We start from the raw sequence: 25,311 nt of genomic DNA on the forward strand, positions 1-25,311 counted from the left end.
AAAAGGTCAATCTCTGAAAAGACCAGCAATTATCTCTTTTAATGTGAAACTTAATATAAGAGTTTGTTCAAATACTTACAGGCTTTTGTTGTGGAGCAGTACTCACTAAAATGAAATGAAATAAAATAATTAATATTTAGAGAAAACTATGTGATTTTTTTAAATGAAGAATTAATTTTAAAAAATTTTTCAACACCTTCTCAAGAACCAAGCTCTTAAATATAATGACCTCATTCATAGGGGTCTAAAGAAAGTGTATGTGATGAGATATGAATAATAAAATTGATGGTGTATTCAATACAATGTTATCATAGTAGTTTACCTATCTGACTTAATCAACCATTGCTAAAGTAATGAACAAATACATAATGAAAGAAAACAATTCTTGAATGTTCATATTCACTAATTTCTTTTTAGAATTAGTGAAACTATCATTATCTAGAACACACACTGTTTTGCAATATATTGAGTGTTTTTATTTAACTGAAATAAATTAAACCCTAAGAGCCTATTTTATAAATCAGATTCTTTTGTAACCTATAAAAACTGAAAGAAATTATAGCTTCATAGCCTAAATGATACCCCATTAACATGAAGGAGTTAATACTTATTCTAAACTGTCTTTAAGAATAACAATGCCAACAATCTACATGGGACTAATCTCATATGTCCTGGGTCTAGTAAAAACTGTCACTCAGATATTCTTTTTTTTACCCTCCCTCTGTCTCCTCGCTCCCTCCCACCCTTCTTTCCTCTCTTCCTTCCTTCCTTCCTTCCTTCCTTCCTTCCTTCCTTCCTTCCTTCCTTCCTTCCTTCCTTCCTTCCTTCCTTCCTTCCTTCCTTCCTTCCTTCCTTCCTTCCTTCATTCCTTCTTTCCTTCCTTTCTTCTCTCCCTCCCTTCTATCTTAGAATCAGTATTATGTAATGGTTCCAAGGCAGAAGAGTAGTAAGGGCTAGGTAATGTAGGTTAAGTGACTTGCCCAGGTCACATACTTAGGAAGTGGCTAAATCCAAATTTGAACCCAGGTCCTCTCTAAGCGTGGCTCTCTAATTAAGTCACATATTTACTCACCTCAGATAATCTTAAAAGATGATAAATAATAGAATCATAGCTTTAGAGCCTAAAGAGATTTTATAGAACAACTAAACCAAAACTCCTTATTTTACAGATAAAGAAAGTGAGGTACAGAGGTTATATGACTTGCCCAGGGTCATATAGCTATTAAGTATCTGATGTAGGATTTGAACCTATGTCTACCTGACTACCACTTCAGTGTTCTAGCTGCCAAGCATATTGGTTCTCTGCAGAATAACAGGGATTAAAATTTATTCTCTGTAACCTGTACATAACTGAAAGTCAGAAGCAATATTGACTTTATTTAAATTAGAGTTTCAATCAGGTCCATCACCTGCTGAGCCAGAAGGAGGAGGAGCACCTGCTTTCTGCCACTCAGTGGCCTCTGCCGCCATCCTACGTACATACGCATCATCTACACACATCAAAATGTTTTCTGGCTTGATATCAGTATGGATAATCTTGCACTTGCTGTGTAGATAATCTAAACCCTGCAGAACCTGGAAACAGTAAAAAAAACAGGAGAAAAGAAAACAATTACTCATGTGGTTAGAAGGGCAATAATTTAAACAAAGAGACAGTCATCAGAATTAGAATCCACTTGCTACAGAAAAATATACATATGCTCCTCTTGACATAGTGTGGCCCGTATTAAAAGCTTAATACTTTGTATTTCAAACTACATAGAATTTGGCATGTGCCAATGGCCTAAATGCAAACTCTGCCTATTTTTCTATTGATGGGAAAATGGTATATTTATTGGTGAAAATTTTGTCCTTCTGAAAGACTTTGTGCATGTTTTAAAATAATAATTCTTTTCAGAGCATGATATAGTCTACAGATGATCACTAAATGGTAAAACCAGCATTCAAATATTCTAAGAGTCAAAGATCTTGGCAACAAGAAGGAAAAAGAAGACACAATATATAATGTGTGAGAAGAGCTGGGCCCAACACAGTGTCTGGAATCCAGAAATGTAGGATTTCCATCCTGGCTTCAGTTACTGCCCACAGGAACCTGAGCAAGGTCTGGCAGTCTTTCAGCTGCCATTTCTTCACTGATGATTGGAGCTTACTCAAGCAAAATATGGTCACAGATCACAGACTCTAAAACCAGGGAGATACTTTATTTTTTATTTGATCAATTTTGAACATTATTCTTTGGTCACAAAAATAATATTCTATTCCTCACTCCCCTCCCCCTGCCCTTCCCTTTGCTGATCTGCAATTTCATTGGGTATTACATGTGTCCTTGATCAGAACCTATTTCCATGTTGTTGATGTTTGCACAAGGATATTCATTTAGAGTCCACATTGCCCAACCACATCCTCCTCAACCCATGTATTCAAGCAGTTGTTTTCCTTTGGTGTTTTTACTCCCACAGTTTTTCCTCTGGATGTGGATAATGTTTTTTCTCGTACATTCCTCCGAGTTGTGCAGGATCACTGCACTGCCACTAATGGAGAAGTCTATTACGTTCAATTATACCACAGTGTATTAGTCTCTGTGTACAATGTTCTCCTGGTTCTGTTCCTCTCACTCTGCATCACTTCCTGGAGGTTGTTCCAGTTAACATGGAATTCCTCCACTTTATTATTCTTTTGAGCATAGTAGTACTCCATCACCAACAGATACAACAAATTGTTCAGCCATTCCCCAATTGAAGGGCATCCCCTCATTTTCCAATTTTTTGCCACCACAAAGAGTCCAGCTATGAATATTCTTGTACATGTCTTTTTCCTTATTATCTCTTTGGGGTACAAACCCAGCAGTGCTATGGCTGGATCAAAGGGCAGACAGTCTTTTAGCGCCCTTTGGGCATAGTTCCAAATTGCCCTCCAGAATGGTTGGATCAATTCACAACTCCACCAGCAATGAATTAGTGTCCCCATTTTGCCACACCCCCTCCAGCATTCATTACTTTCCTTTGCTGTCATGTTAGACAATCTGCTACGGGTGAGGTGATACCTTTGAGTTGTTTTGATTTGCATCTCTCTGATTATAAGAGATCTAGAACACTTCTTCATGTGCTTATTGATAGTTTTGATTTCTTTATCTGAAAACTGCCTATTCATGTCCCTTACCCATTTATCAATTGGAGAATGGCTTGATTTTTTGTACAATTGATTTAGCTCTTTGTAAATTTGAGTAATTAGACCTTTATCAGAGGTTTTTGTTATGAAGATTGTTTCCCAATTTGTTGCTTCCCTTCTAATTTTGGTTACATTGGTTTTGTTTGTACAAAACTTTTTAATTTGATGTAGTCAAAATTATTTCTTTTACATTTTTTGGCTCTTTCTAAGTCTTGCCTGGTTTTAAAATCTTTCCTTTCCCAAAGGTCTGACATGTATACTATTCTGTGTTCACATAATTTACTTATAGTTTCCTTCTTTATTTTCAAGTCATTCACCCATTCTGAGTTTATCTTGGTATCAGGTGTGAGGTGTTGATCCAAACCTAATCTCTCCCACATTGTCTTCCAATTTTCCTAGCAGTTTTTATCAAATAGTGGATTTTTGTCCCAAAAGCTGGGATCTTTGGACTTGTCATAGACTGTCTTTCTGAGGTCACTTACCCCAAGTCCATTCCTCTGATCCTCCTTTCTGTCTCTTAGCCAATATCATATTTTTTTGATGACCAATGTAAAAATGGAGATTTGAATCCAGGACTTCAATCCCCAGGAGTCCTTGCTAGCTCCCAGAATGCCCTCTAATCTCACTGAGATTTCCACCTGGATGAGGTCAAAAATTTCTATTTAACCTGACTGTAAAGGCTACTGGGTCTCTTTTCCTACTTCCTCTTTGGAGCACACGCGGCTCTCCACCTAGCAGGCAAGATGTGAGTGGTCGTGAATAGGCTCTCTAGGCCAAGCACCTGTCTTTCTTACTTGTATTTTCCTAAATTCCTTATCTTAAATAAACCTCTAAAAATATAATACTTCTAGAGAGAAACTAATTTTCTACCTGCCTCAGTTTCCTACCAAATTTTAATTATTACAGTTATGGCGACCACTAGATTGGATGAGAACTTCTCGGTTTTTTTTTTTAAAGATAGCCTAGATAATGATTTCTAAGCCATGTTTCTCCAAGTTGCTTTTTTAGAAAGCCATCTTGATCAGCTCCTGCCATCAGCCATCCGCTTTGGACTTTCTTGATTCAATATCGATCACCTGGTCCCAGCCCTTCTGGCTCTGGCTCCTCCTCCTGGCCTCTCTCCATTCTCACCTGTGCCCACTCTCCCGGCCCTGCCTGCCTGTGTTCCTGTCTGCAGCCATCCGCTGGCCACTGCTTGCCTGTATCTGCGCCCCAGACCCTCGAGGGCGACCCCAGCCAGCTCATCACCCAGGCTGCTGGTAGCAGACCCAGTTTCTTCAGGATCAAAAACCAGCCTGTAACAAATGGGGTAATTTTCCCTTAGGCTAAGATTAGCCACGTGGACTGGGGCAGGAGTAGGATCATAGGAGGGGAGAAAGTAAAGGGAAAGAAGAAAGTGATTTTTTTCAAACAGGAACTTAAAAGCATGGCTATATTACAAGAATATCTTTTAATTGCATTGATCCTTTTATTGACTTCACCTGCGTATCAGGGAAAAAACTCAGTTCCGAACAACCCTTTAGCTAACTTTGGGAAGGCAGCTGGGTGTCTCAGTGGACTGAGAGCCAGGCCTAGAGATGGGAGGTCCTCAGTTGAAATCTGGCCTCAGATACTTCCCAGCTGTGGCCCTGGATGGGTCGCCCCATTGCTTAACCATTCACAATCTGCTTTCAGACAACAGGCATCTAAATGGATAAAAAACCCAAGGAACTTTAAAGAGACTAGAGATTATGTTTTTAAGGCATTTCAGACTCCAATGGTTTATACAAATCTCTGTATTCTATTGCATTTTCCTGTTTGCTTTGTTTAAGATTTAACTTTGTGATTTTAAGTTCATGTATTACCGCATTCAATATTATTCTGTTATACTGTTTTTTTTTATTTATTGAGTTTTAACTACTGTTAAATTCTGTTGCTTTTCCCCTATAACCATATTGAACAAATATCATTGTAACTAAGCCCATATATGAAAACAGCCTTTCTATTTTTGCCTTTGTGAATTGTCACTTAGAGGATAGATGGAATTCATCAGAACTGGTTAAAATTGTATAACAACCTTTGGAAAATTTAATGTGCTAAATATCTCAATTGATTTTAAGGGTTTTTTTCTAGACATGATTTATAGAATTTTTTATTAATAATCTCTGGTTATTTTGCCTGCCCCTGAACACAAGGTGTACAGCCCATTCTAGTAGCTGAAGTGAAATACAATTATAACCCCCAATCTTTCCACATTTCTAAATATGTGAATGGAAGTTGGGGCAGTTAATCTCAGGGCCTTTGTACCCCAAAAAAGCCTCCAAAAAAGGAGCACCCCTCATTTATACTCTTCAGCTCACTATTTTACTTCCACCAGAATGATCTCTAGATTTCTTGATGATGTTCTAAAACCAACATGTTTTACGTTGTTTAAAAATATGTTTATTACCAATGTTGAAAGATTTGTTATGATTTTTAAAATTGTGACAAATATCCATCAATTCATAGGCTTTTAAAAATGCCATACAGCAATGTATGTGAAATATGATAGTGTGTTTGTTTGCTATTGTAATTAATTGGGCTATTGAGAATTTTGGGGATATTGATAACTACATATTTGTACTACTGCTCAATTCATTTGCTTTCACTCACGGTGGATCATGGCCAGATATGAAGAGGAAATGGATCTCATTTTTGGTGAGAAAGCCTTGTATGCTATATTTTCTTAGCTGACACAGTGTGTCAATGATTATAAGCTACATTTTTGAATTTTTAAAACTCTTATTATATTTTTCTTGCATGTGCAATATACTATTTCAGTTTATTTTTTCTCTCATTTTTATATTTGAAGCACATGTCACCAGCATTTAGATTTTCTTTAACTTTTTTATTTCAGTACTATAAGTTTAAAATACATTTGCTATAATGTCAATGCATGCCCTAAAAGCTTGAGACTATAAAAATGATGCCACTAATTGTTTAAAAAAATTATAGGACTTTACTTAATAATTCTGTCTGATTCCAGGACAAGATACACACAAAAGAGCCATTGCATAGGGACAACGATAAGGCAATCCAGGATGGATTGATGCACTTAACCTAGTGTGAAGACTGAAGGTTACTGTGTTTAACATTTGTTACAACATAGTCTTTCCTTGTGTCCACACTCACTCTGAAAATACTCACAGACGAGTATCCCTAAACTTGGCTCCTACTTGGCTTCTATAATCTGGTCCCTTCTTTCTGTCTTTCATAGTGTGGTAACTACTTTCTGTAGTCCTGGCTACTGACTGGGTAAATGCATCATTGCTTAGATCATTTTAATTGGGCCCTAATTCAAGGACCCGTTATAGGTTTATTTTGCCTTTACATGGAATTTTTACACATAAAACTTTGATAGTCTATATTTTCATCCAGAAATTTTTTTTTTAATTTGGATTTTTCTGATGTCTTTTTAATTTTTCTTGCCAATTGATTCATATACCTCATACCTCAGCCATGCATCCCTAAGTGATCCTGTATTTTTCAATCACCCACAACACAGGGAAATGTAAAAAATATTATTATTTAAACTGCAAAGTCTAAATTCCTTTTAAGAAGAATTTTAGGTAAAGAAAGATGCTACTTCCCTGAATCCAGAAACTGAACTGTTGGAGAAGCCACCATGAAGAAGCCTCCAGACCACAAGCTGCACAAGAATGACCTTTGGGTGTGGTTGATTGAACATTTATTTGTATGTATACTTTCATGCCAAAGGGGACTGCCCCCAAACTGGCTTTTTGTCAATGCATCCAGCAATTATGGTTTTGTTCTTTTTTTCCTCTTATCCTCAACTTCTTGTAATCTTTAAACTGATTATGTTTTCATGATCCTTTGGGGAAAAATTATTTTCCCCAAACTATCACATGGAGATATGTAAAAATGGAGATTTGAATCCAGGACCCAGGAGTCCTTGCTAGCTCCCAGAATGTCCTCTAATTTCACTGAGATTTCCACCTGACCGAGGTAAAAAATTTCTATTTAACCTGGATGTAAAGGCTATTGGGTCTCTTTTCCTACTTCCTCTTTGGAGCACACGCGGCTCTCCACCTAGCAGGCAGCAAGATGTGAGTGGTTGTGAATAGGCGCTCTGGGCCTAGCACCTGCCTTTTTTACTTGTATTTTCCTAAATTCCTAATCTAAAATAAACCTCTAAAAATATAATACTTCTAGAGAGAAACTAATTTTCTACCTGCCTCAGTTTCCCCCCAAATTTTAATTATTACACCATGGCTTTATAGAATAGTTTGAGATCTGGTACTGCAAGGCCACCTTCCTTCGCATTTTTTTTCATTATTTCTCTGGATGTCCTTGATCTATTGTTCTTCCAAATGAACTCTGTTATGGTTTTTTCTAATTAAGTAAAAAAAAAAATTTTGGTACTTCAATGGGTATGGCACTAAATAAGTAAATAAGTTTGGGTAAGGGAGATTCTTTCTGAAGACTGCTCTGTCAAAAAAATTCATAAATACAGCCCACTGGATGATACTAAATTTAGATGAGGCTTATTCTTAACAAAGTCTACTGATAGACTTGAGTAGGGGAAAGATATATTACAGGATGAAGTCATCATACCCTTCATGACTACCTCATTCATACACATAAAATTGGATGGACCTAAAAGAAGAAACTTAAATATATAAGTATATAAAAATAATTTGACAGAAAAGTAAAATTAGAAAGTTACTGTATCTAAATGTAATTTCCTTTTTGTCTTACCAAAAGTAGAAAGCAAGGATAATAAAGATTATGTTTTATAATATATTATATTTTATGCTTTTATAGGCATGCAAAAACATAGATGACTGAAGCGGAGATAAAGAATGCCTAAAAGTGATTTTACTGAGATAATTAAATCTCTAAAATACAATAAAATAGATAATAAAAAAGAATGGGGGATAGTAGAAATAGTTCTAAAGTAGAACTCAGGAAGAATCTAGTTTTGGCTCGGTCATTAACTATCAGTTAGAATTCTGAGAAAGTTAAGACTTCTCCAAATGGCACTTCCTCAACTGTAAAAGACTTGCTGTTATTCAGTCGTTTAGTTGTGTTTGACTCTTTATGACCCATAGATCACAGCACACCAATACTATTTCTAGAGTTTTCTTAGCAAAGATAATGGAGTGGTTTGTCATTTCCTATCCAGTGGATAAAGGCAAACAAAGGTTAAGTGATTTGCCCAGGTTCACACAGTTAGTGTCTGATGCTGAATTTGAACTCAGATCTTCCTAATTTTAAGCCCAGAGTTCTATCCACTGAGTCACCTAAAATGATAAGAATTTAATCTGGTGACATCCTTTGTGAGCACCTTGTTCTGAGAATAACTGAATGAGAACAAGGCGCTGTGCAAAGGATTATGTGGCTGCACAATGGAAGACGTCAGCATGGTGAGTGGCGATCTGGGGGAGGGGATTCCACTCTGTGTATACTGCTGCCCAGTATAGTGGTGGCAGTGATGGGTCTGTACATGGTGTGACAGGCTTGTCACAGCCAGCACTGCAGATTCCACTATCCCAAACAGCGATATACAGTGACACAGGCCCAGCACCTCCTATACTGTATACAGGCATCAGATGGCAGTGATCTGACCTGTGACATCAATGGTGGGCCTCTACTGTGAGAAACCTACCACTGCCCCTGGGTGTTTTATAAGACACCCCCCTATTTTTTTGGGGGGGTCAAATTAATATAAGACAGTGTCTTATTTTCAGGGAAACAGTAGTACAATGGCCCTCATACTCCCCTATATGCACAACATAATGGCCCCTATTTTATATATATATTTTATAATAGGGACCATTATGTTGTCAGTTTGTTGATTTAAATTTACTTGTTCTTTATTTTAAATATTGTATTTGATGTAGTTTTGGTTTTTTACTTTAAAATAAGATATGTGCAGTGTGCATAGGGATTTGTTCATAGTTGGTTTTTTTTTTTTTATTAAAACCCTTACCTTCCGTCTTGGAGTCAATACTCTGTATTGGCTCCAAGGCAGAAGAGTGGTAAGGGCTAGGCAATGGGGATCAAGTGACTTGCCCAGGGTCACACAGCTGGGAAGTGTTTGAGACCAGATTTGAACCTAAGACCTCCCATCTCTAGGCCTGGCTCTCAATCCACTGAGCTACCCAGCTGCCCCCATAAATGAATCTTCCTCCCTTTTTCCCTAAATGTTTTACATCACCTAGGTAGCAGGAGGTTAAAAAAGTATTCACTATCCCTAAAACCAATAGCTCACCTGAATCTAACAAACATTTATTAAGTACCTACTATGTTGTCTGAAATTCCGCATATATAAAATTAATCAGTTATTTGTCCCATTTTTAGTTGTGCCATACAGGAATGCATAAATAATAGCTCCAATGAGAATATGGTTCAATACTATAGATGCCTATCACTAAAAGTATAAAAACTAAGATAAGTCATCTGGAAACAGAGGCACTTGAACTAAAACAAGAAAATAGTGTCTTGAGTGCCAAAATCAACCAGCTGGAAAATGAGGCAAAGAAAATGAAAGATGAGGCAAAGCAGATGAAAGATGAGGTAAAGAAGATGAAAGATGACCTCCAAAGAAAATCAGACCAAAAGGAAAAGGACGAGCAAAAAACTAAGGATGAAATCCAATCTTTAAGAACCAGAATACAACAACTAGAATCAAATGACCTCACAAGGCAGCAGGACACTATAAAACAAAACCAAAAGAATGAAAAAATTGAGGAAAATATGAAGCATCTCATTCACAAAACAGAGGATTTACAAAATCATTCAAGGAGAGACAATTTAAGAATCATTAGCCTACCAGAAGACCATGACAAAAGAAAAAGCCTGGACATTATATTACAGGAAATTATTAAAGAAAATTGCCCCAATATCCTAGAACAAGAGGGAAAAGTGGAGATTGATAGAATCCACAGATCACCTCCTGTACTTAATCCGGTAAAAAAATAGACACGAATGCAGGACTTCAATCCCCAGAGTGCCCTGTAATCTCACGTGGGCCGAGATCGAGAAGGTATTTAAACCTGGTTGTGAATAGGCTCGGTCTCTTTTTGGACTTCCGTTTTGGAGCAGAGGCATCTCTTCCATGAGGCCTCTCTGGCCTAGGCACGTGTTTTCTTATCCTGTATTTTCTTTAATCCTTAATCTTTAATAAACCTCATAAAATATAATACTCCTTGCAGAGAGAAACTAATTTCTACCTGCCTCAGTCTTCTCAGTCTTGCCTAAATTTTAATCTTTACACTTGGCGACCTAATGGGAGAAAAAGACTCTCAATCTTCTGATTCTTTTCTGATCTTTAGTTCAGCTTTAATGGCTAGTGCCTAGAATTTTTTTTAAGCCACATTTCTCCAAGATGCTTTTTTAGAAAACTATCTTGATCAGTTCCTACCTGCAGCCCCCGATCCTGACCTCTCTCTGTCCTCACCTGGTCCCAGCCCTGCCCATCACTGCAGTCTTTCTCTCGCTCACCTGGCCCACCTGATTCAATCAAGATTGCAATCACCTGGTGACCTGCCTGCCCATTCAATCCAGATCCTCGGAGCAGATCGACCAGCTGGGAACAAACAAACTGGGGTATTGAACATGTGGGGGATCATAGCAGGGAAGAGAGAAAGGGAGAGAGAAGAAACAGACTTTTCAAACAGGAACTTAAAAGCAATGGGCTTTTTAAAAGAATACCTTTCGACTGTTCTGGTAATTTTATTGACTTCACCTGCGTGTCAGGGAGAAGATTCAACTAACTTTGAAGGGGCAAATGGGTGGTTCAGCGAACTGAGAGCCAGGCCTAAAGACATGCGGTCCTGGGTTACAATCTGGCCTCAGATACTTCCCAGCTGTGGGGCCCTGGATGGGTCCCATAACGCCCAGTGCATAGCCCTTACAACTCTGCCTTCAGACAATAGACATTTAAATGGATAATTAATAATTTTTAAAAAACACACCCAAGGAACTTTAAAGAGACTAAAGGCTATATTTTGAGGCATTTCAGACTCCAGTGATTATAAAAATCTCTGTATTTCTATTGCATTTCCTGATTGTTTTGTTTAAGATATAACTTTGTGATTTTAAGTTCATATATTATTGCATTCAATATTATTCTGGTACACTGAATCATTTTAATGTACTGAGATTTGCAATTCTGTTATGTTCTGCTGCTTTTCCCCCATATATTGAACAAATATTGTAATTAAGCCGATATATGAAAAAAACAGCTTTTTTCTTTTTTTGACTTTGTAAATTGTCACATAGAGGATAGATGGACTTCAGGACTGGTTATAATTGTATAACAACCTTTGGAAAATTTAATGTGCTAAATACCTCAAATGATTTTAAGTGTTTTTTAAATATGATTTTTGTAAATTTTTTTAACAATCTCTGGTTATTTTGCCTGCCCCTGCCACGAGGTGTAAGGCTCACTCTAGTAGCTGAAGTGAAATACATTTTATAACCCACAACCTTCCCACATTTCTAAATATGTGAATGGAAGTTGGGGCAGTTAATCTCAAGGCATTTGTACCCCTAAAAAGCCTCCAAAAAAGGAGCATCTCTCATTTATACTCTTTAGCTCACTACTTTACTTCTACCAGAATATATAGATTTCTTAACCCAAGATGAGTTTTACTTTGTTTTAAAAAATATGTTTAAATACCAAGGTTAAAAGATTGCTCCGTTTGTAAAAACTTGTGACAAATGTCCATCAATTCATAGGTTTGAAAAATGCCATACAGCAACTTATGTGAAATATGATAATGTGTTTGTTTGCTATTGTAATTAATTGGGCTATTGAGAATTCTGGGGATATTGATATCTACATATTTATACTACTGTTCTTTATTTTTAAAAAATGTTACCTTGTTCAATTCATTTTCTACTCACAGTGATCATGGCCAGATATTAAGAGGAAATGGATCTCATTTTTGGTGAGAAAGCCTTGTATTCTATATTTTCTTATCTGACAAAGAGTGTCAATGATTATAAGCTACATTTTTGAATTTTTTTAAAGCTCTTTTATTTTTATATTTTTCTTGCATGTGCAATACACTTTTTCAGTTTTTTTATTCTTTCTCTCTTTTTTATATTTGAAGCACATGTCACCGGTATTAAGATTTTCTTTAACCTTTTGATTTTTCAATACTACAAGTTTAAGATACATTTGGTAATGCATGCCCTAAAAAGCTTGTGACTATAAAAATGATGCCACTAATTATTTAAATAAATTATGGGACTTTGCTTAATGATTCTGTGTGATTCCAGGACAAGATATACACACAAGAGCCATATAACAGAGCCAAAGAAAAGCCAATCCAGGATGGATTGATGCATTTCTAGGCCAATGCAAAGGTTTTGAACCTAATGTGAGACTTGGGGTTACGACACTTGACTTATGTTAAGATGTAGGCCTTCCTTGTGTCCACACTTACTCTGAAAATATTCACAGACGAGTATCCCCAAAACCTTGGCTCCTATAATCTGGTTCCCTTTTCTGCCTCTCATAGTGTGGTACCTCTCTATAGTCCTGGCTACTGACTGGGTAAATGCATCATTGCTTAGATCATTTTGATTGGGCCCTGATTCAAGGACCTGTTATAGATTTATTTTTCTTTTACTTGGAATTTGTTCACATAAGACTTTGATAGTCTATATTTTCATCCAGAGTTTTTTCTTTTTTTCTTTGGATTTTTCTGATATCTTTTTAATATCTCTTACCAATTGGTTCATATACCTCATACCTCAGCCATGCATCTCTAAGTGATCCTTTATTTTTCAATCACCCATAACACAGGGAAATGTAAAAAATATTATTATTTTAAATTGCAAAGTTTAAATTCCTTTTGAGAAGAATTTTAGGTAAAGAAAGATGCTACTTCCCTGAATCCAGAAACTGAACTGTTGGAGAAGCCACCATGAAGAAGCCTCCAGACCACAAGCTGCACAAGATCAAAATGAACTTTGGGTGTGGTTGATTGAACATTTATTTGTATGTATACTTTCATGCCAAAGGGGACTGCCCCCCTAACTGGCTTTTGTCAATGTGTTCAGCAATTATTGGTTTTATTCTTTTTTTCTCTCTTTTTTTCTCATATCCTTAAATTATTGTAATCTTTAAACTGATTATGTTTTCATGATCCTTTGGAAAAAATATTTTTTTTCAAATGATCACACGGAGAAATGTAAAAAATAGACACGAAACCAGGACTTCAATCCCCAGATTGCCCTGTAATCTCACTGAATTCTCACATGGGTCGAGATCAAGAAGGTATTTAAACCTGGTTGTGAACAGGCTTGGGCTCTTTTTGGACTTCCGTTTTGGAGCAGAGGCTTCCATGATGTGAGATTATCTTGTCTAGGCCTCTCTGGCCTAGGCACGTGTTTTCTTATCCTGTATTTTCTTTAATCCTTAATCTTTGATAAACCTCATAAAAAATATAATACTCAAAATAAATAATCTGGATTACATCAAATTAAAAAGTTTTTGTACAAACAAAACCAATGTAACCAAAATCAGAAGGGTAGCAACAAATTGGGAAACAATCTTCATAAAAACCTCTGACAAAGGTTTAATTACTAAAATTTATAAAGAACTAAATCAATTGTACAAAAAATCAAGCCATTCTCCAATTGACAATTGGGCAAGGGACATGAACAGGCAATTCTCAGCCAAAGAAATTAAAACTATTAATAAGCACATGAAAAAGTGCTCTACATCTCTTATAATCAGAGAGATGCAAATCAAAACAACTCTGAGGTATCATCTCACACCTAGCAGATTGGCTAACATGACAGCTATCCAAAGTAATGAATGCTGGAGGGGATGTGGCAAAGTGGGGACATTAATTCATTGCTGGTGGAGTTGTGAATTGATCCAACCATTCTGGAGGGCAATTTGGGACTATGTCCAAAGGGCGATAAAAGACTGTCTGCCCTTTGATCCAGCCATAGCACTGCTGGGCTTGTACCCCAAAGAGATAATGGACAAAAAGACTTGTACAAAAATATTCATAGCTGCGCTCTTTGTGGTGGCCAAAAATTGGAAAATGAGGGGATGCCCATCAATTGGGGAATGGCTGAACAAATTGTGGTATATGTTGGTGATGGAATACTATTGTGCTAAAAGGAATAATAAAGTGGAGGAATTCCATGGAGTCCTGAACAACCTCCAGGAAGTGATGCAGAGCGAAAGGAGCAGAACCAGGAAAACATTATACACAGAGACTGATACATTGTGGTACAATCGAAGGTGATGGACTTCTCCATTAGTATCAATGCAATTACCCTGAACAATCTGCAGGGATCAAAAAAAAATACTACCCACAAGCAGAGGATAAACTGTGGGAGTAAAAACACCGCTGAAAAGCAACTACTTGACTACAGGGTTGGAGGAGATAAGACTGAGGAGAGACTCTAAATGAACACTATAATGCAAACTCCAACAACAGGGAAATGGGTTCGAGTCAAGAACACATGTGATAACCAGTGGAATCATGCGTCGGGTATGGGAGAGGGAAAGGCGGGAGGGGGTGGTAGGGGAGGGGAGGAAAAGAAAACGATCTTTGTTTCCAGTGAATAATGTATGAAAACGACCAAATAAAATAATATTTTAAAAAAAAGAAAATAACAACAAAAAAAATATAATACTCCTTGCAGAGAGAAACTAATTTGTACCTGCCTCAGTCTCCTCAGTCTCTCCTAAATTTTAATCTTTACAATCCCCAACTGACAACACCCAGGAATGTTATAGCCAAATTCAAGAACTATCAGACCAAAGAAAAGATATTACAAGCTGCCAAGAAGAAGTCATTCAGATACCAAGGAACCACAGTGAGGATAACTCAGGATCTGGCTGCATCCATACTGAAAAAAAGAAAGACATGGAATATGATATTCCGGAAAGCAAGGGAACTAGGTCTACAACCAAGAATCAACTACCCAGCAAAACTGACTATATTCTTACAGGGGAAAGTATGGTCATTCAACAAAATAGAAGAATTTCAAGAATTCATAAAGAAAAGACGAGACCTGAGCAGAAAATTTGATGTCCAAGCACAGAACTCAAGAGAATCATCAAAAGGTAATTAAAAAAGAGGGGAAAAAAGAAAAACAAAACAAAACAAAAAAATTTTTAAGAGACTCAATAAGTTAAAATGATATGTATTCCTATAAGAAAAGAGGTCATTGGTAACTCTTAAAAACTGTTGTTATTACATGGGCAGCAAAAAGAATTACACTTAGAGGTAACAGTGACAAACTGTATAGGATGAAAGGACAGGACATAAATATGTATATAGATATATGCATGCAAAAATACATACCCGGTAGTATGCATATATATACATACATATATGTAACTAGAGCTTAGAAATAGATTAATATTAAAAGAAATGGGAAAAGAAACAAATGGGGGAAAATTTATATGTCATAAAGAAGCTCATGGTGAGAGGGGGGAGAACATCAATACACTGGAAGGGTAAAGAGGTCGGAGGCAGGAAATACTCAACTTTTACGTGCTTTGAAATTGACTCAAAGAGGGAAAAACAATCCAATCCATTGGGGCAGAGAATAGATTTGCGCCCTATAAGGGAATAAAAGGGTAACAAATGGTCTGGTGGGGAGGGAAGCAGTACAAGAGAGGGAGGGGGTGGGGGGTTAATTTTAGAAAGACTACAGGGAAAATAAGGGGGGATGAGAAGGGAGGGGGGGTAGAAAGGGAAGTAAAATAAGGGTGGGAACAAGGGGGACTGTTTAAAAGCAAACATTGGTGTAGAAGAAAATAGTGAAAGAAGCAAAGGTAGGAACAGGAGCAGAAATCAAAATGCTGGGAAATATACAGCTAGTAATCGTAACTTTGAATGTGAATGGAATGAACTCACCCATAAAAAGCAAGGGAATAGCAGAGTGGATTAGAATCCAAAACCCTACCATATGCTGTCTACAATAAAAACACATGAGGAAGGTAGATACACATAGTTTCATAGAGGGTGGAGCCAAATCTATTGGGATCAACTGACAAAAAGAAGGCAGGGGAGTATCAAAACAATTTGGTACTGGCTAAGACACAGAAAGGAGGATCAGTGGAATAGACTTGGCATAAATGATCTCAGCAAGACAGTTTATGACAAACGCAAAGACCCCAGCTTTTGGGACAAAAATCCACTATTTGATAAAAATGGCTGGGAAAATTGGAAGACAGTGTGGGAGAGATTAGGTTTAGATCAACACCTCACACCCTACACCAAGATAAATTCAAAATGCGTGAATGACTTGAACATAAAGAAGGAAACTATAAGTAAATTAGGTGAACACAGAATAGTATACATGTCAGACCTTTGGGAAGGGAAAGATTTTAAAACCAAGCAAGATTTAGAAAGAATCACAAAATGTAAAATAAATAATTTCAACTACATCAAATTAAAAAGCTTTTGTACAAACAAAACCAATGTAACTAAAATCAGAAGGGAAACAACAAACTGGGAAAAAATCTTCATAGAAACCTCTGACAAAGGTTTAATTACTCAAATTTACAAAGAGCTAAATCAATTGTACAAAAAATCAAGGCATTCTCCAATTGATAAATGGGAAAGGGACATGAATAGGAAGTTCTCAGTCAAAGAAATCAAAACTATTAATAAGCACATGAAAAAGTGTTCTACATCTCTTATAATCAGAGAGATGCAAATCAAAACAACTCTGAGGTATCACCTCACACCTAGCAGATTGGCTAACATGACAGCTATGGAAAGTAATGAATGCTGGAGGGGATGTGGCAAAGTGGGGACTCATTGCTGGTGGAGTTGTGAACTGATCCAACCATTCTGGAGGGCAATTTGGAACTATGCCCAAAGGGTGATAAAAGATTGTCTGCCCTTTGATGCAGCCATAGCACTGCTGGGTTTGTACCCCAAAGAGATAATAAGGAAAAAGACATGTACAAGAATATTCATAGCTGTGCTCTTTGTGGTGGCAAAAAATTGGAAAATGAGGGGATGCCCTTCAATTGGGGAATGGCTGAACAAATTGTGGTATATGTTGGTGATGGAATACTATTGTGCTAAAAGGAATAATAAAGTGGAGGAATTCCATGGAGTCCTGAACAACCTCCAGGAAGTGATGCAGAGTGAAAGGAGCAGAACCAGGAAAACATTGTACACAGAGACTGATACATTGTGGTACAATCGAAGGTGATGGACTTCTCCATTAGGGGCAATGCAATGTCCCTGAACAATCTGCAGGGATCTAAAAAACACTATCCACAAGCAGAGGATAAACTATGGGAGTAAAAACACCGAAGAAAAGCAACTGATTGACTACAGGGGTGGAGGGGATATGACTGAGGAGAGACTAAATGAACACTCTAATGCAAATACCAACAACATGGAAATGGGTTCGAATCAAGAACACATGTGATACCCAGTGGAATCGTACATTGGCTATGGGAGAGGTGGTAGGAGGGGGGGGGAAGGAAGAAAAGAAAATGATCTTTGTTTCCAATGAATAATGTTTGGAAATGACCAAATAAAATAATGTTAAAAAAATATATTATTTCACTAGTCATCTTCTGTATTCAATTATTATCTCTATGCAGATGATGCTAAACACTACAAATGGATTTACCATTATCAAAATTATAAGCTGTCAACAAAACATCAAAACTAGGTTCAAAGATAGGAAATATTCTTGTCATCACAACAGGGGGCAAAAATTAGATATAAACATTATAATAAATCTCTAATTGAATTATTACTCAATTAAAATTATTGGGAAAATGGAATATACATAGTACAAGAGATAGGTTTAGTTCCATATATGCTTCCTGCTATATGCTGCAATAAACATAAGATTACAGAATATGTCTCAAATATGCATTTAAAAATAATTAAATGAAAAATTTATTGAAAATAAAGTTGACTGGCTTAATTATACAAAGAAAAGTTGTTGGAGGGTTTTAAAACAAAATAACAATTATCTTTAAAAGTAAAAAACACTTGTAAAAATATTTATTAGAGGATATATTAGACAGGGCAGCTAAGTGACTCAATGGATTGAGAGCCAAGTCTAGAGACAGAAGGTTCTAAATTCAATCTGACCTTAAATACTTCCTCACTGTGTGACCCTGGACAAGTCACTTAACCCCTATTGCCTAGTCCTTACCACTCTTCTGCTTTGGAACCAATACACAACATTTGTTCTAAAATAGAAGATATGATTTTGAAAATTAGATAAAGGTATAACAATCAGAATCTATAATGCATGCAAATACCATCAATGTATATTTCCTAATGGAGTAATGGCTAACAAACATAAATTTTGAATTATAAAATATAAACTATTAATAACTATAATATATGAAAAGAGGCTGAAATTTTCTAATAATCACAATAATACAAATCAAGACAACTATAATATCTCCTCACACACATAAAATTTGCAAAAATGGATAGATGAGCATAGATTCATGATCTAATATCATAATAAAAATTAGAAGAGGGGGAACTTCAGATCTATGGATAGGAGAACGATTTAAGAGTAAACTAGAAAGAGAGCATAGAGGATGTAAAATGTATCATTTTGAGCTCATTAAATTGAAATGTTTTTAAACAAATAAAACAAATGTTGCCAAAATTAGGGGGGAAGCAGAAAATTGGGAGGGGGGATTTTCATAGATAGTCTATCAGAAAAAAAACTCATATCTGAAATATATAGATGGGAAACTTATGGGAATAAAAGTTATCTCCTAACTGATAAATGGTCAAAAGATATGAAGAAATAAGTCACATACATAGATGTACACGAGAAAATGCTCTAAAATCACTACTAATTAGGGAAATGTAAATCAAAACAATACTGAGGTATCATTTCACACCCACCAAATTGGGTAAAATGATAAAAGGGCAAAATGACAAATGTTGGAGGAAATATGGAAAAATAGGGTCATTTAATACACTGTTGGTGAAACTGAAATTATCCAACCATATTGGAAATCAATTTGGAATTATACCATGAAAGGGAATTCTTTATTCTCTTTGTCTATTTTGAGTTAACACTTGGTTAAGACTAACTTAAGTACCCCTTCTTAGTACCTCATAAGACACTAAGTAAGAGTGTTTGCAAGTCATTTGCTAAAGCAGGTAACAACTCAATCAGTCAGGAAATTGTGAATCCTTTTGATAAGAGTTTAGACCTACAGAGGATGAGAAGTGTATCCCACAAGACACTGCCCTTCCTCAGTAGTGCTGGACAAACTGGAGGCTGTGATTAGCCCCTGTGAAGAGGGGAAGGAACAAGAAGTCACTATAAAAGCCCTGAATTTCTCAACAGCTCGAATTGCCTCTTGGAAGGGACATTGGGTGAGTGAATTGCTGGAGAGAGACTAATTCTGGTCAAGGGTTAACAAGTTGTGCTGGGCTGAGTTGAGCACTGAAGCAATATTTAGAGTGATAGGCTAAACATCTTCTCTACCATAGTTTTGTATTTCTCAACTTTCACTCTCTCTACCTATTTTGTAAATAAAAACTATTGAAAGTCATTTTGACTCGAGCTACAATATTTTAAATCAGTGACCACCATATTATTTATAATTTTCATATATTTTAGTCAAATCCTTAATTTTAATTCCTTATAATACCACAATAAAACTGTGTATATCCTTAGACCTTGTGATATGACTGCTGGATTTGTATCCCAGGGAGATCACAGAAAAAGGAAAATTTGTGCTATGTGATTGTGATTAAATATTACTGTGCCATAAGAAACAATGAACAGATTCATTGTTAAGAAATAGGAAAGAACTACATGAGATGATGAAGAGTGAAATGGGTAGAGGCAAGAGAATATTACATACAGTTACAGACTTAATATTTGAAGAATAACTTACAAATGTTCCCCTCCAGATAATAAACTGAGAAGAGGAAACATGAAAGACATAATCTATATAGTTTGGTAGATGATGCCTTCCGTGTTGTGGAGAGTGCTGAATAAAAAATTATACTAAAAAATTAAAAAAAGAAATTGGCAAAAATGACTTTAAATGATGTGTTGCCAAGAACACAGGAAAATAGGCACATTCTACCACTAAGATAACGTGACTTGGTAAAAAACTTTTTGAAATCACAAAACCAATGTTTTTACCTAAGAAGTATTATGGAGCAGAATAAAGCATCTTGTTGTACAAAAAAGTATTCAAAATGCTTTATTTGTAGCAGGAGAGACAGATAGACAGACAGAGCCAGAGAGATAGATGTAGACAAGGGGAAAAAATTTATCTCCAAAAAATAGAGAATGACTAAGAAAATTTTGGTATAGGAATACAGTGAAAAAAATATGACAAAATAATTTTGGAGAATAAAAGGAAAACAAATATTTATTTGAAAAATAAAACAGATTAGCAACAAAAACTGAAATTGGCAAAAAAAACCTGAGAAAACAAAACATTAACAAATATTTGATTATTTAAAAGAAAACATTGGTAGTAAACATTAATATATGTTTATTGATTAATTGAAGCTCCTTTCTCTACCGATATCCACCTTTCTCTACTGATATTCAAGTCATAATTCTTTATTGGTTCATCTACCCAATTGGCTAAACTTCAATGCTCCATGGCTGGGGCATAAATAAACAAGTATTTATAAAGAAATTATGATGCGCTAGGTTTGGATTTTTGTTCTAGGTTGTGGATCTATAGTATCTATGAATCAACATATTGAGGGCTCAGTCCTAAGCCCTTTTTCTCACTCTATTAGAGTCTCTAAAAGATTTCATCAGTTCTTAAGTGCACAATTATCATCTGCAAAAAAATGATTCCTATATAGACATGGTTTTTCTAAATAACCTTCATCTGTCTACTGAGCCCCCCTTCTACACCACCACTAGATATTCCAAAAGTATCTCAAACTAAACATTTAAAGCTCTTTACAATCTTGCTTAAACAAATTTTTCTAATATGATTTCACAATATTCTTCATCTCACACTCTATATTCCAGTTAACATGGTGCAATTTCTCTTCCATGTACACTAAATTCAATCTCCCATCTCCAAGACGTTAAATAGACTATCTTCCATATCTAGAATGATCTTCCTCACCTTAATGTCTTGGAATTCCTAGTTTCCATCAAGGTCAGTTCAATTGTCACCTTCTCCACAAGACTGTTGCTGATCCTTGAGTTATTTTTTCAACTTCCTCCCTATCAACAGATTAGCTTTATGCTGCAATTGAATATATTTTGTATTTATTCTTTTATATATTGTTTTTGCCTTAGTAGAATTACTAAAATTTATATCTGAAACTATTTCATTTTTCTTTTTGAATTGTCAGTGCCTGAGGCCAGAACCTGGCATATAATGCCTGGCACTTTAAAAGATATTTGTTGAAATGGGATCAAAATAATTTGGTGACCAAATGAATTCAGAAAGGGGAGGGATAAGAATTTGAAGACTAATCAACAACAAATTATTAAGAACTATTATGTGGGAAATATTCTGCTAGGTAGTGCAGATATAAGGATAAAAATTAAAAATGGTCTCGTCCTCAATGAATTCATATTTTACCAGATATATTAAAGTTCCTTCACCTAAAAAACATAAAATTTTGACAATGATGACAAATCCAAAACTACTATCTCTTATTCTGTGAATTATTAAATGCCAGGTGGCCTAATTAATAGAACAGTGGCATTAGAGTCATGAAGTCCCAAGTTCAAATACAAACTGAAACCTATACTGTGTGACCCTCTAAGGTTCCTGCAAGAACACGTAAGTCACTTAAACATGTCTGCACCTTAACTTCCTCATTGACAAATGAAGTTATTAGTAATATCTACCTCCTAGGGTGGTTGTGAGGATAAAATGAAATAATATTGGTGAAGCACTTTACAAAGCTGAAAACACTAAATAATTGTTAACTCATATATAATTTTCCAATCAAGAATCTTTCTCATCTAGTAAATACAAAAATCAAGTCTGTTAAATCAAAAGGATTAATAGCAAACTTTGGCACACTGTCAACTTGCTACATGCATAATTCACCAAAAATATATTAAGCGTGAAGTTCAAAGGTACAGGATTTATTTTTTCTTATTTAAACATAAAAAGAGATATAAAATTATCTTGGAGAATTATTATAACCTTGAATATAAGGGCTAAAAGCAACTACGGGAAGAGCCAATATGGCAAAGAAGGTACAGTGACTCATCTGAATTCTACCAAATTACTCTCCAAAATGCTATGCTATAACACCTCAAAGGAATTATGGAGCAGTACAACCCACAAAAAGACAATGTGACATAATTTTTTAGCCCAAAACAACTTTGAGGGCCAGCATGAGGGATTTAGTGCACTGAGATGGAGCAGAGCAGCAAGCCTGGGCGAGCCCCACCATGGCAACCTTTGCTGGCTCTGGATGCAAGACTCTTATCCTACTGCCCAATCACAGGGCCAGGTCACAATCCTGAGACTCAGTCTTAGCATGAGGAGGAATACCAGCAAACAACACCATTTGCAGTCACAAGGGAGCAGGGGACCCTGCTTACAATTTGCAGGGATAAAAGAGTATTTGGGGTTACCCCAGTCCACAGCACAGGATAGGAGAGTATTAAACACCTTTCCTTGCATCATACCAACTTGGAAAAAATTGAAAGCAGATAGATCCCCAGAGCCAACTCTGAAGGCAACTGCACAAAGAACCTAAAGCTTGGAATAGCTCCCTTCACCAAAGTTACAGAGTCCAACCATTTTTTTTAAACTAAAAGAAAAGAAAAAGGCAGGAAAATGAGCAAACAACAACAACAACAAAAAAGAAACTCAACATAGAAAGCTATTTTGGTGAAAAGATAGACACAAACTCAGAATAAAATAAGTCAATGCTGATGTGTCCAAAGCCTCCGAGAAAAATATTAATTGCCCTTAAGCCCCAAAAGAATTAATGGAGAACCTCAAAAAGGATTTTTTTAATCAAATGAGAGAGTTAAAAGAAATATTGGGAAAAGAAATGAAGAGTGATATAGGAAAATCATGCAAAAAGAATCAGTAGCTTGGAAAATAAAGCAAAAAAAAAATACTGAAGAAATTAATATGAGTGCTAAATTCAAATAACATCAGATAGAAGACTAGGTTTTGTTTGAAATTGTTCTGAAGCAATATAAGCCCTGCAGGAAACATGTGGTTATATGATGAAATTACAACTTGAAAGGAGAACCAAGAATATATAGCAATTAAATTGACCAGTATCAAGAGGATACTGGGAAGGGGAGTCAAGATGGCAAGATTGAGAACTGGGGTATAAGATCAGAATGTATCAAGGCCTCCTCAGACTGGATGATATATCCTCTCATTGTCTACAATGTGTCTACACAATATAATCAAGGTCTATTTTAAAATTCATCACATATCTTAGATATTACTGCTTTACACATCTTGTCAATCACTCAATAAGTTTGTGAACTGAGTGCTTATGATGTGCCCAGCAGTAGGCAATAGATACAAAAACAAAGCAATTTCTGCCCACAAGGTAGTCTATTAAAGGAAATAAAAGGTATACAAATAAGCTAATATAAAATGCCTACAAAGTAAATACAAGGCAATTATGTTGGAAAGGGTTGGGAGACATTAGCTGCTAAGGCAGGGGAGGTCCAAGAAAGGCCTTATTTAGAAGATGGCATTCAACAACCAAAAAGCTAATTGAAATAATCAACAACTTTAGCAAAGTTGCAGGATACAAAATAAACCCACATACATCATCAGCTTTTCTATATATCTCCAACACAGCTCAGCAGCAAGAACTAGAAAGAGAAATCCCATTCAAAATCACCTTAGACAAAATAAAATACCTAGGAATCTACCTCCCGAGACAAACACAGGAACTATATGAACACAACTACAAAACACTCGCCACACAACTAAAACTAGACTTGAACAAATGGAAAAACATTAACTGCTCATGGATAGGACGAGCCAATATAATAAAAATGACCATCCTACCCAAACTTATCTATCTATTTAGTGCCATACCCATTGAACTACCAAAATACTTCTTCACTGATTTAGAAAAAACCATAACAAAGTTCATTTGGAAGAACAAAAGATCAAGGATATCCAGGGAAATAATGAAAAAAAAACACATATGATGGGGGCCTCGCAGTCCCTGACCTTAATCTATATTACAAAGGAGCAATCATTAAAACAATTTGGTACTGGCTAAGAAACAGAAAGGAAGATCAGTGGAATAGACTGGGGGAAAGCGACCTCAGCAAGACAGTATACGATAAACCCAAAGATCCCAGCTTTTGGGACAAAAATCCACTATTCAATAAAAACTGTTGGGAAAATTGGAAGACAGTGTGGGAGAGACTAGGAATAGATCAACACCTCACACCCTACACCAAGATAAATTCAAAATGGGTGAGTGACTTGAACATAAAGAAGGAAACCATAAGTAAATTGGGTAAACACAGAATAGTATACATGTCAGACCTTTGGGAGGGGAAAGGCTTTAAAACCAAGCAAGACATAGAAAAAATCACAAAATGTAAAATAAATAATTTTGACTACATCAAACTAAAAAGCTTTTGTACAAACAAAACCAATGTAACTAAAATCAGAAGGGAAACAACAAACTGGGAAAAAATCTTCATAGAAACCTCTGACAAAGGTTTAATTACTCAAATTTATAAAGAGCTAAATCAACTGTACAAAAAATCAAGCCATTCTCCAATTGATAAATGGGCAAGGGACATGGATAGGCAGTTCTCAGATAAAGAAATCAAAACTATTAATAAGCACATGAAGAAATGTTCTAAATCTCTTATAATCAGAGAGATGCAAATCAAAACAACTCTGAGGTATCACTGCACACCTAGCAGATTGGCTAACATAACAGCAAAGAAAAGTAATGAATGCTGGAGGGGATGTGGCAAAGTAGGGACATTAATTCATTGCTGGTGGAGTTGTGAACTGATCCAACCATTCTGGAGGGCAATTTGGAACTATGCCCAAAGGGCGATAAAAGACTGTCTGCCCTTTGATCCAGCCATAGCACTGCTGGATCTGTACCCCAAAGAGATAATGGACACAAAGACTTGTACAAAAATATTCATAGCTGCGCTCTTTGTGGTGGCCCAAAACTGGAAAACGAGGGG

The 25,311-nt window shown here is 36.1% G+C and overlaps 1 protein-coding gene across 15 annotated transcripts in view; it reads right to left on the reverse strand.

Moving 5' to 3' along the window:
• The window catches only part of SRPK2 (SRSF protein kinase 2), a 344,030-nt gene that overhangs the window by 49,001 nt on the left and 269,718 nt on the right, over window positions 1-25,311 (reverse strand). For all 15 annotated transcript variants that reach the window (XM_056800872.1, XM_056800879.1, XM_056800871.1 and 12 more), the window contains 2 exons: window positions 1,410-1,575; window positions 80-105 (listed from right to left, as the gene is read on the reverse strand). In XM_056800872.1, the coding sequence (XP_056656850.1) occupies window positions 80-105; window positions 1,410-1,575 (192 nt within the window). The remainder of the gene's footprint in view (window positions 1-79; window positions 106-1,409; window positions 1,576-25,311) is intronic.

The sequence above is a fragment of the Monodelphis domestica genome, chromosome 5 (assembly GCF_027887165.1).
Source record: "Monodelphis domestica isolate mMonDom1 chromosome 5, mMonDom1.pri, whole genome shotgun sequence".
NCBI classification, from domain to species: domain Eukaryota; kingdom Metazoa; phylum Chordata; class Mammalia; order Didelphimorphia; family Didelphidae; genus Monodelphis; species Monodelphis domestica.